This window comes from Aquila chrysaetos, chromosome 3, assembly GCF_900496995.4.
Source record: "Aquila chrysaetos chrysaetos chromosome 3, bAquChr1.4, whole genome shotgun sequence".
Classification (NCBI taxonomy): domain Eukaryota; kingdom Metazoa; phylum Chordata; class Aves; order Accipitriformes; family Accipitridae; genus Aquila; species Aquila chrysaetos.
Genome location: NC_044006.1, coordinates 16,958,328 through 16,970,440, shown reverse-complemented (window position 1 = coordinate 16,970,440; position 12,113 = coordinate 16,958,328). Strand labels below are relative to the sequence as shown.

General features: G+C 47.4%; 1 protein-coding gene across 9 annotated transcripts in view; it reads right to left on the bottom strand.

Moving 5' to 3' along the window:
* DLGAP4 (DLG associated protein 4) overlaps positions 1–12,113 on the bottom strand; it is a 177,660-nt gene that overhangs the window by 31,451 nt on the left and 134,096 nt on the right. Inside the window, exon 1 of one of the 9 annotated variants that reach the window (XM_030010516.2) lies at positions 11,630–11,750. The exons of the other annotated variants lie outside the window; for them this stretch is intronic. Coding sequence (XP_029866376.1) covers positions 11,630–11,672 — 43 coding nt within the window. The 5' untranslated portion in view covers positions 11,673–11,750. Of the gene's footprint in view, positions 1–11,629; positions 11,751–12,113 lie in introns of those variants that run through there. 9 annotated transcript variants of the gene reach the window in all.

Below are 12,113 nucleotides of genomic sequence, written 5' to 3'. Positions count from 1 at the left end.
AGTTCACCTTTCAGCACTGGGAGGAGTTCAGATCAAGACATGCACCTGACAGTATTATCCAGCTATGCTTCCCTTCTATCTTTAAAGTTTCTCAGTGTTGCACAAACCACAGTGCAACAAGTCTCCCTAAAATATGCAAATACCACTGACACAGACGTGATTCCACATCCCTGAAGTGTGTCACTACTGGCTAGACAAGGAGATCTTTAAGACTGAAAGCAGCCAAGTGCCACCCTTGTCCACTTTGTGTTTGCCCTGCATATGACACCACATGAGTAAGCAGTGCTCAATGTGAGTGTAAAAAGCCCAGGCAAGTGCAGACCTTGGTTCACTAAGGTATTTTCCATCTGCTGAGGGGTTAGAAAAGAATGGACAAGACCTAACGAGCAAACACATTTTTCTTCGGAGCAAAGGGAAGGACTCCATTATCTTTTGCCACTCACTGACCAGCAGTTACTATGAGGTGAACAGACACCAAGAAAAAAGTCCTATTCTATCATTCTGAAGCATGGCAGCTTAGCTAGATGGGAACCTGAGGCTTTGAGACATTCTTAAGTAACCCCACTTTTTAGTCATTTACTTAAGAGCACCTGCCAGCTCTGCATCATCTCCTTTTCTCTGTAACAGTTTGCTTTGAGCACAAATCCATCTCTAGGTGATGTTTGCAGGAGCTCTGTTTACCTCTGAACAAGTATACATGGCCATTGCTGATACAGGATCAGGCAGCTCTAGTTTCAAAGTCTTTATCAGAGACCACACAAGACAATTTGATTTTAGTCTCCAGGTCCTGGCTTGCAGCATGCAATCTGTTGACTTACAATCTGAACAAGCACTTGGTGTCACAACCCTTAGCCAACTGCTGCTGAAAGAATGCCTGAAACTTCAGCACTGGAAAGATGCCCAGAAAAACTTGTAGCAATTTTCACTACCTTATCTTTCAGGCAGGAATGCCATTTCCCTTAATATCTCAGATATATTTTGCAGAGTTATTCTGCAAAAATTGTCAGTACCCACTCACTCTTCCCTTTTAAGTTTGGATACTGCTTACCATCCTGTAGGTGACCATCTTCTGCAAAGACATCCTTTAAAACTTGTTTGAATGACAGGTATGTGCCCTTATGTCTAAATTTCAGAGAACTCAATAGAAGAACACATTAATTCACAGGATATTAGGTTTTATGCTTCTGTTCCCACCCTCAAGTACTCAGCCTACCTTAGCTAGCACCTCGATTTTTCCTTCTGCAAGTGCATCATTATAGATGTCAGCCAAGCCAGTCTGAGGTATTCAAGAAACCTGCAAGTACAGAGGGAAGGGGTCTGGCATATGGGAAGAAGATACCATACAATGCAATTGCAAGGTTAAAGCATCTGCACTGAAGTCCAAGCTGGTCAGTGTAGCCCTACTGGTGGGAGCAGGTAAGATGCTGCACACCAGGAGCAAGGAAACCTAGTGCTCTGGCATTTGCACAGCTGTGACAGAGGGGAGGGGGTCTCTGCCTCTCCTGCTGACCTCTTGCTCCTCAAAGCAGCACAACACTGACCTAGTATTCCTTTGCCTTTGTAGCAGCAGCCATGGAAGAACCAAGCAGAAAGCAAGCAACACCAAGATTTGTCACTCATGAGAGCTGCTCGTGTTCAGCCCATTCCAGTGCAGGATGACCCCATTCTTCACCAGCAAGAGTTACCTGCTAGAAGCAACAGGAAAAGGAGAAGAGCTTCCAGGCTCCCCCACAGAGGACCATTAATTCAGCCAGGTTCTTCATATTTTTGAAAGACAGGGGTACAAAAGCAGCCTACACAGCATCTTCTAACAAACTCAGTATATATATTGGATTATTCAGAACCTAGCAGTGGAGATTATATGGTCAGATTATCTGATGTATACTTGGCATTCAAGTCTACCAAAAGTCTGGCATAAGAACAGAGCAACTGAGAATATCAGATCATGGATTCATCCACAGAATTATCCCCAGTTAACCCCTAGGGCATAAACAAGTTTAGGGGATAAGGAACTCCATGCAGAGTCTTATTCTGAAAGAATAAGCTATTTCACAGCAACTTGCTCATGTAGTAAAGGAATTTGTTTGGGTTACCTCTGTTAGACAAGCCCATGAGTAAGGACAGAAGGACTAGTTTCCTTCTAGGAAGCAATCTATTCATAGCCTTTAATGAAAATCTCCCAATACTTTGGAATTAGCTGTTTTGCTGTATTAAGGGAATCTTCACCTTACCCTTCCCATAGATGAGGTAGTTTTCTACACACACTGAAAACTGAAAGCATGCTAAAAATATAGCTAAACCTACAAACCAAGCATAATTCATAGATGAGCTTTGAACTCTTTTCCTGAATGACATCTATCTGTCTGCAAACTGTAGTCCTAAACAATTTCAGTCATAGACCTTTATGCATTCTTTTTCTCCTCTATGGTAAATATAGTGCTAGAAGTCTTAGAGTCAAGTAGCCTTGGTGTGCGTTGCTCCACAGCCCTTGTAGCAATCAGGACAGATGTGATCAGTGTCAGAACTAAAACATTTCCTACCCTCTACAGTTTTTAACCAATGTTGGTTAAAAAGCAGGTTTTAGCATCTTTGGCCAGACAGCTAGCTATTTTAAGGTCAACAGCACTACAAATTAACATGATTCAAATGCAACTGGCCTTTCCATCACATTTTCCCCCTAAACAGGACACTTATCAAGGGATAATCAAGGGCACCAAGGGAACAGACAAGGTGAAAACCACTTTGTCTTCATGCTATGAGCTGCTCTAGCCTTTCATCTTAAAATCCCAGCAATTCAGAAGATAAATTAGAAAAAGAAGAAGAGTCTGTCAGCAGAACTGCTGGAAAACAGTTTTGATCCTTTCAGGAAAACGGCCAGAAATTTCTCTCACACCAAAAAAGTCAACTTGTTTCAGCTTCCATATTACATGAAATTTTATCCCTTTTGTCTGAATACAAGGCTGCTTAAAACAAGCAAAGCACAAGGGAGATTATGTACGATCATGCTTGCCAAGCAAGTGCCAGCTCCAGTAGATTACAACTCAGAGCAGTCCAAGCCAAACCATGCAGGTGCAGCGCACAGGGTCCCTGCTGAGCAGCAGGGGCCAGCACCCAGCAGTATGAGAGCACCCCAGAGCTCCAGATACACCCCACATACAGGGAGAATCTGCATGCCCCCTCCCTAATATCAGACTAATACAAACAGAAAAGTTACAGGTAACATGCTTCTGCAATAGCTATGACAAAACCCCTTTATCAAATAGGCCAAATAATTGGAAAGCATTAGCTACATGCTTGCCAGGTCAGGCACTGAAGACCATCCTGCCTCCCACTAATCAGGAGGAGATTAGTTAAAATTTGAGTAGGCTGTTACAGCTCAAGACACAGTATCAAGTACGCTGTGCCATGCTCTCAATCAGACCCCTTACAAGAAAATGGAGAAAGCTGAGGACAAATGCATGGAAGAGATCACACAGCAGAACACAGCCTCACACACAGTCTTTGTGGTGACGAGTCATGGCATTTCAGGAAATAAGAAGAAAGTTCCTAGCATCTTGGCAAAGAGCAGAATTAAGCCATGAAAGAAGCCCAGTTCTCTGCTATGTTACCATCTCCACTGAGCTCATACATGAGGTCATACAAGTCAAATCCTGTTGGCTTTCATGATCTCATCGCATAGCTGTCAGCAGCCTAGCTACCCCGTTATGTGCCTAAGTATTCCCACAGTGGAAACAGCCATCTCAGAAGTGCTAGAAAGGGCAGAGACCCCAAAAAGCTCCTCAAACAGCCACCCTGGTGATGCATCAGCTTTTCTGACTGATGTCAGAGCTAGCTAGACAAGCTCACTGTACCTCTTATCCAGCCACAAGAACCACCAAGCTCTTCAGCTGTGACTGGAAAGCAGCCTAGTAGGTACTTGGATTTTTAGCATCACAAATGTTTGTTAACCCAGCTCAAGTGAAGCAGCACAGCAATAGCTGGAGATTTTGGGCTTCCTGCCATTTATTTATTTATTTTAAGTGAGCTCAACAACAGACACAGCAATGAAGACAGTTTTGAGAAAGTGGTCATATTACACCTCTTCTGCCATCACTACTGAAGCAACAGCCTTAAAATTGCAGCTGTAATTCAGGCTCATTTAAAAGCTCTGTATCTTCCCTGAAACCTATTGAGCTGTTCTGCTTTCTCCTCCCAACTATTGATTACTGGGGGGGATGGGGTGAGGGGGGGAATATTAACAACTGCCTCCCAGCCACTTTTCAGTGATGCCACAGCTTGTGACTTCACGATTGTCTCCATGGTGACACAGCAACACAACTGAATCTGAACAGGAGGAGGCCAATTAGAACAAGAAAGCTCTTTTGTGGTTGGAACCATAGTAATTGACAGAAATAAGAGAAGCTGTTATAAAGAGTACATCACTCCAACAATAAATACCTTGCTTTTAGTTTGCCAGGTGAACCTAAAACCCCCAAACCATGTCTAAGTATAAAAAAAAGCCCTTCTAGACTGGCAAACCCATGCTATCATCAGCTTCTTTCCCAGCTCTAAAGAACACTGAGCAAGCCTGGATCAGAGAGATAATTTTTCCTCTCCCCTCATGTCAAGTTCTCCTTTCCATTGTAGCCTGCCCACATGCTTAGGAGGCTTCTCAGCCCATCACGCTCAAGCAAACCCTCCCAAGTGCCTTTCAAGTTGCTACAATTAGCATGCACACGTATGCATGGGGGAACACACAAAAGAAACCAACCCAAGGCTGCCAATCCATAGTCACTCATGCTGGCTAAGACACCACCTTCAAGGATGAAGCACACTCAAGATTTGAAATAGATGATATGAACAAGATCTGGACCCTCTAGGTATCTATACCATGTTGTTTTCAACCTCCAAATCAATAAAAGACATACAGGAGCAATCTCTGCTAGCATAGGTTAAATTGTTATGGTGCTGTTGGAGGAACATTAAGCAAAATCTGGCTCCCTGACCGATCTCCACTCTCCACCCTACAGTGCATGTCAATCAGGAAGCACTTGCTGCAGTCCCAGGGATAAGGCAACTGCTGCATTGTTCCAGAGTGGCCAGGACCAATGCAAAGCTAGTAGGAAGTCCCCAGGGCAGAGCAGCTGTTTAGAGTGTACCACAATCAGGCCTTAAGCCTTAGGCAACTCTACTTTGTCTATAGATTCAGACCATTAAATACTAGCTACATTGAGAGGTACATTTACAGCATTTTTCTTTTCTCAAGCAAGCCTAAAAGCTGCAGCAGTCCATGAATAACCTTAGGGTATACTTTCCAAGAAAGCAAGCTTGAAGGTGTAACCCACAGCATGAAGTCAGGCCACCTAGAGTGAGGAGAGCTGCACCCAACACAGCAGCTCGAGCACAGCCACAGCCATACTGAACACAGTCACAACTGGTGGTTAAACCTTCAAGGGTAACGCTGCTTCCCAGAGCTGCAGCCAGCAGACCTATCCTGTTCCTCTCCTGCAACTCGATGGGAAAGAGAGGCATGTCACTCTTGGCAGGGGAAACAGAGCACACAGGTCCCTAGTACAGACAAGCTCATGGCATGTGGAAGCTGGGCAGTAATCAGGTTAGCAGCTGTTTTCTGATAAGGGGCACAGCTGGCTAAAACTCTAATTGAGCCAGCTTAAAAAAATTAAGAATTAGCATAAAATAGATTTAACAGGTCCCCTCAACAACTGCAGCAGAAGCAGCTCTCAGTCATAATCCATCCAAGTGAGAGTCTTTGTACCAAACACTTTTTCTAGCTCCTACCTCAGTCTGGTAAAGTTATTTCACATGCAACAGCAGGACTTGAGTTAATGTATTAACAGTGACTAGGGCTCCTGCTAGGATTCACTCAGCCATTAAAAACGAGCCATCCCGTGGCACACTTCTGAGAAATGGGACAACAGGACTTCCTCAAGCCACTCTCACCTGTGAACACAGTTGGTTCAAATAGCAGACACACACATTCCTGCACACTGCCTTCTGCAGGACAGCACCTGAGCAGCTCTGTTTTTCACAAGCTAAGAGTTCTGCCCTTCAAAAAGGTTTTAGTTCATTCTGGCCTCAGTGTTCCTGGAACATGAACTTGTTTACCCAGAACTGCGATCATATCCACCTGCTGTCTGAACACATACCATCACCCATACCCAAAGCATGTTGCTAACAGAGCAAGAACTAGAAGAGAGCAGAAAACATGATTTTTTGTATGAACCAGGCCTTGCAGCACTAGAAAAAGACATTGGCTACAGAAGGGAAAGAAACCCGAGATAAGCAGAAATAATGACTTTGGAAACAACTAGCTTCTAAAGTTATTTTTAGAGCTGCCTCCTCCAGAACCCAAGATATTCAAAGCCCTTGAAAAAAATAAATCCAAGGTAAGCACACAAATAGCAGTGCCAGAAGAAAGCAGACAGTGCTTCAAAGTTTACTGCTGTCACAACACCAGCAGCCTGAACAGCTGGCCCAGTTCTGTCCTTTTGATTCGAGGAGGCCTCATTAGTCTGAGCTCTGCTTTGCTGTACCACAGCAAGCTCTCAGGAACTTCACTGACTCCACTGGAGCCACGCCACATGTATGGTGGGGGAAATAACAAGCACTGCTCTGTGCCAGGGGCCCGCAGCAGGACAACTGTTGATCCGCTGTTGGACAGGCCAAGCACAGCACTTTAAAGCAGGGAAAAAGACAGACAGGCACTTTCATCCTTGCTTTTTAAAGCCTGCTGTTATTTAAGGCCCGAGGTGACAGGTTAGGGAGGGTTCCCTCTGCACACTTGACAGCTGGCTACCCTTCCAGCTCGGCCACCTTCCCAGACAGACTGGGCCGGGAGGGGAGGGGCAGGCACCCTACCCGCAGCCGATGCCGGTGGAGCTCACCGGAGCGCCGGCACAGCCACCGCGGAGGCTGAAGGCGCAGCGCGGGGCTGGCGCCGGTCGGGGCGTCCCCGCTCAAAGCGCCGGCCCAGAGGGGCTGCGGGGGTGGGGGCAGCGCAAGCACTCGGAGCGCCTCTTCAGTGACCGGACAGAACGGCAAAGGCCGGGGTGTCTCTGGACCAGCGCTCCCCGCCGCCCGGGGCGGTGGGGGAGGCGGCCCCGGCCCGGCCTCGCGGCGGCAGCGGCCACCCTGGAGCAGGCCCGGGACGAGCAGGCCCGGGACCCGCCGCCCCGGGCCCGGCCGCTTACCTCGCCCTACGGCCTGCTGCAAAGAGCGGCGGCCGGAAAGCGCGGGCGGGGCGAGGGGAGCGGCGCGGGCCGGGCCTGGGCCGCCCTCCCGCCGGGCACGGCCCGCTGCGGCCTGGCGGCGGCACGGGACGCTCCGCGGGGCTGGAGAGGGTCCGCGGCGGGGGCCGGCACCCCACCCGCCCTCCAGGGCCCGCTGCCCGGGTCAGGGCAGGCCCCCCGCCCCGGGCAGAGCCAGGCAGCATCAGCAACGGCACCAAGTCACCCCAAAGGCTTCCGCAGGGGCAGGACAATCCACCGCCGATTTACACAGCCGTGAGAAACCCACTCTGAGTCAATTCACGCAAGCTCTGGGCATCTCCCACCTCCGGCCCACGGCTGCTCGGGAGCCCGGACGCCTCCTGTTCGCTGCTGCGCCCGCTCCTCGGCCCCCCCCACCCCGCCCACTCAGAGGAAGTTCATACTCAAAATGCGCTGCCTCCCTTTTTCTTTTAAGCTTGCAGGTTCTTCAGTCCTGATGCCACATTGACATCATCCCCCCTGCGGCACTATGAAAAGGACTTAAAGCATCACACAGATGAACAGCCCCAAAATCGGGGATGCCTCCCAGCCGATGCCCACACAGCCAACAAGCAGGTCAGGTGAAACAGGCCCCTCACAGACAAGCATGTACACTGAAAGCACACACAACACACAGCTGACAGGGAACAGCATTTGCACCAGCAGTTACACAGGCAAGGGGACTGAAGACAGGTATCCATACAAGCTTTTTGTTTCCCCTCCTCCAAAGACCTGATTTCCCCTGATCAGCCTGATTCACTATTTGACTTGAGCAAGAATGACTCCTGTGAGACAGCAGGGCTGTAAGAGCCTGCTTTGGCAGCCTCCCCTTAGCAACCCAGAGCATTTTGCAGCACTCATCTCCAGTAAGCATGTTAACAGAGCAGCGATAAAAGCTAATGTGCGGCATAATACCATTATTAGCAGCGGCCGCCTCCAGAATGCCCTAGAAGATTGCAGGGCGACAGTGAGATGCAGACATGGGAGCCTGGTGCCAAGCACAAAGGCCAACAGCAGCAGTGCTGTGGCCAAGGCAACAGGCTGCTGGTGAGCAGATCTTTGCTTCCCAGCATCCAGGATCTCCGTGCTCAAGGCCTTGCTCTTGGCACACTGCAAATTTGAGGGTCACTGAAACTCAATGCTTTTAAATCAAAGTAGCTACTTTGTCCAGGACCAGAGCTCAGGAGGTGCAAGCACTGTCCGACACCCTTTTATTTCCAAGGGATGAGAATAAGCAGCTGTTCAGGCACTGGGAAAAGTTCTCCAGCTCCATTCTACTAGTACCCATCTCCCCAAATCCACCTTTTCCCCTGGCAAGTCCCTGCCCACGCTGTACAAGGCTTGGCATTATACCAGCTCTGCACCGCCAGGGAGCTTGCTTTGCTCAGAGTAGAGCACTAAGAGGCCAAAATTCCCAGCCCAGGACTGCTGCTGGAGTGGCAGGTCAGACAAGAAAGCACTGGTAGCCGTTCAATAGAGCGCACCAAAACCTGGAAGTGTTCCTGGACAGAAATGTCATGACTCAGGACCACATGTTTGGGCCAAACTGAGAGACTGAGAAAAGCCTCAGGGTTCAAACAAGGAAGAGAAGGCTTCCCAACAAAACAGTTACTCAGGTGACCTTACAAGAGGCAAGGGAGAGCAGCTCTGCAATAGTATGCTGGCTTACCAGCTGCCCTGATGCACACTGCTCTCCACAAGAGCAGCGCTGACTAATCTGGCAGCCGAGCAGGCAGCAGCACAGCTCCTAACAAGGGCCTTCAGAAGAGGGTCCAGGAACCCCCTTGGGGACAACTCCACAGTAGCCTTTGGGACACTTTCTCTAGCTTCAGACACAGATAGCTGTCTTACGTACAAGGCCTAAGAGGAATGTAATATCCATGCTTTAACTTCCCAATTTTGACTTTCCATTTAATGCAGCTGTAGATAGGCCCACCCTGCGTACGAAGTTTTAGGCTTGGAGATCCCTCCTGAGCACAGCAAATGCCCTGCTGGGACTCTGTTCAGTTAGATCCTCAACCACTCCCAGAATAGAAAAAACAAGACAAATAATTCTTAGAAATTTGACTAATCTTATGACAACAACTTGGAATAAAAATTCCCTTTTATCAACTCTTAAATACCTTTCATCAAATATCACCTTGTACTATGACAGCACATCAGTAGAAAGGCATATGCAACTTCTAATCTTTGCTTTAATTCCAGCTCTGACAGACTTGCACCTCAAGTAAGAATTTACCTTTGAAACATTCACCACTCAAGTTTTTTTGCCAGCTTCAAACTGGAGAGACAACACAGTAGCTTAAGCTTTGATCTCTTCGAACTAGGTTCAGAAGAAAAGATCATTGCAGTGAAACGTGGATGTCTTAATGAAGAATACTAAATAAGACACACAAGACTGATAGTCAACATGTCCTTGATGTAAATACTAATGCTAACATTTAAAATTTATGCATCTTCACACTGTTCCCTTTTTGAGCACTGCTGTCTGATGCAGCAAGCTACAGCCTATCTCAGGTGAGTCCCTTTTAAAGAGACTGGTTTTGTTTTCTTGGTGTTGCCAGAAGAGCTGACAAACTTAACCCCCAGAGACCCTGTACAGCAGTGAGGATAACCAAGTTCCTGTGTGCGCCATCTGCTAAGATGAAGCAGCAGCAGGGAGGCTGCAGTACTCATGTAGGTATCAGATATCCTTCTTGCACCCCAGTATGTGTATGTGCCCCTCTGTGCCTTTACTGGCAATTTCACAGTGCAAGATCAAGCCCACCACCAAGAACCCCAGGGGGAAGTAGGAGAGAACCAGAAGTCAGCTGTCTTCCTTCACAGTATTTAAACACTGCAAGGAAATGCGGGAAGAGGCCTGGCAGCACATAATCCATATCCCTGTCCTCTACAGAAATCAAAGTCTCCAGTCCTGGGGGACCATTACTTTCCCCAGGACTACTTGTCACCTATCCTTGATAGCAGACTAGCAGCCCACACTGTGGTATGTAGACACTGGTACTGCCCTACCTTATGTTGCCCATAAAATGAGAGACCAGACTCACATGGGCAGATGTATCTATCTGAGCAGCTACCTCACTGTTTTCAGTGGAAATTGCAAATGCTTTTGAAATGGTGCCTTTCAGCTTTACAAGCCATACCCTGGCAGACCAGAGAAGTGAAGCACAGGGCTAGGGCCCAGGTCAGGGCTGCAGTCATGGGACTGCTGTTCCTCTTGCCCGCTGCTTCTACAGGGGACAGAAGGTTGACTTACTGTACCCATCTGCACTAAAGGGCCAGCAATTCATTAATTTTGAAGACAAATTGAAGTGGACATCATTTCCACTCTCCTCATTAACTAGCCCATCTGCAAATAGTTTAACTTCCACTTGTTTAAAGGCAGCTTATGTCAAACACCCTGGTGTCATTCTGTCCCCCACTTCTCCCTCTCTCCAGGTGGCAGGCTGGCATGGAGACCAGGAGAGAAGGGAAAGATAAACTCACTCTTTTGTGAGCTCTTCTGGAGGGACCCAAATTCACCATTTTCATCCCCAAGCCCAACTACAGCCTTCACAGAAGTTTATCTGACAGCTGAACTGTAATCGCCTTTCAAAGCAAACAGCAATCATACTTAGTATTTCTCCCCTCCCTTTTTAAATCTGCTCTGATCGAAAACACACAACTTTTCACTGCAGAAACTGAAGTGGATTTTTCTTGAACAAGGCCACCCGCCTGCACAGCCTTAATCCTTCCAGCTCCCATATGTTACTGTAACTTGCACTACACTGAATCCAATTATGCCTCCTCAATCCATTAAAAAATATTTGAGGCTGTTGCTCAGGTTGCACAGAGCAAAAGTATCAGCTGAGGAGACAAAAAAAAGCCCTGCTGCAGCATGGCTTTGCAGCCTTACTTCTTCAGGCAGGCATGTATTGCATTATTAGGAAAATCAAGTGTCACAGAGTGACTTTTACAGGGTCTGGTGAATAGTTCACTCCAAACTATTTGAGTCTGGACTCAAACAACAGGAAAAATCTATATGGGAGACAAGAACTGACATACAGTTATTTGTAAGTGCCTGGCAGTTATTAGTTATCCATTAAAAGCTTTTTAAATTATATTGCTATGGGAGCATGCACAGCTAAGAATGAGCTTGCAGAACAGCAGGTCTCCCATGCATTACACATTAGGCTGCAGAAGCAGATGAATAACCTTGAGCTAAGTAGTCAGAAGTGTCCACAAATCTAAACTGCATGCACAGATTAAGCAACTGAGTATCCAACTACTGACTCACAGCTGCAAAGCGAAATGCAAGCTCTCCCCCAGCAGCTGACAATGTTTGCCCCATCAGCTAGAGGGCTGGGACACCAGCTACAGCAGATCAAGTTCCACAAAGGTACCTGTTGGCCTCAGAGTGCTCCATGGTTTACCAAATCCCACCATATTCTCAGTATTCTCCAGATAGCCAATCCACACAACAGAAATCAAGTTCTTCCATTATCACCTTTGCTGTCAAGGAGCTGGCAGGGGCTGCACAGGGTCTTCTTGTCCTTTCAAAACTGGCACACTGCATAGTAGTTACACCCCAGCACTTCAAGGGCCAAGTCACAGATCCTGGGGCCCTTGGCTACACCAAAAACTTACACTGCTACTACAGAAGCAGAATAGAAGTAGCAAGCTGTAGATGCAGAAATAGCATGCAGCAGTTTAGCACTTGCACCTTAAAAGTGAGCTTTTAGGTTTTCCATGACTGCAATGTGTCAGACAAATTGTGCAGATAACCTTCTTCTGAGTACCTGGGTACCACTGCAGAGTATGCACACATAAGTTATCTTAATGTGAAAGACAAGCAGGCTAGATTTGACCACTAGTCAGGCTTACTTT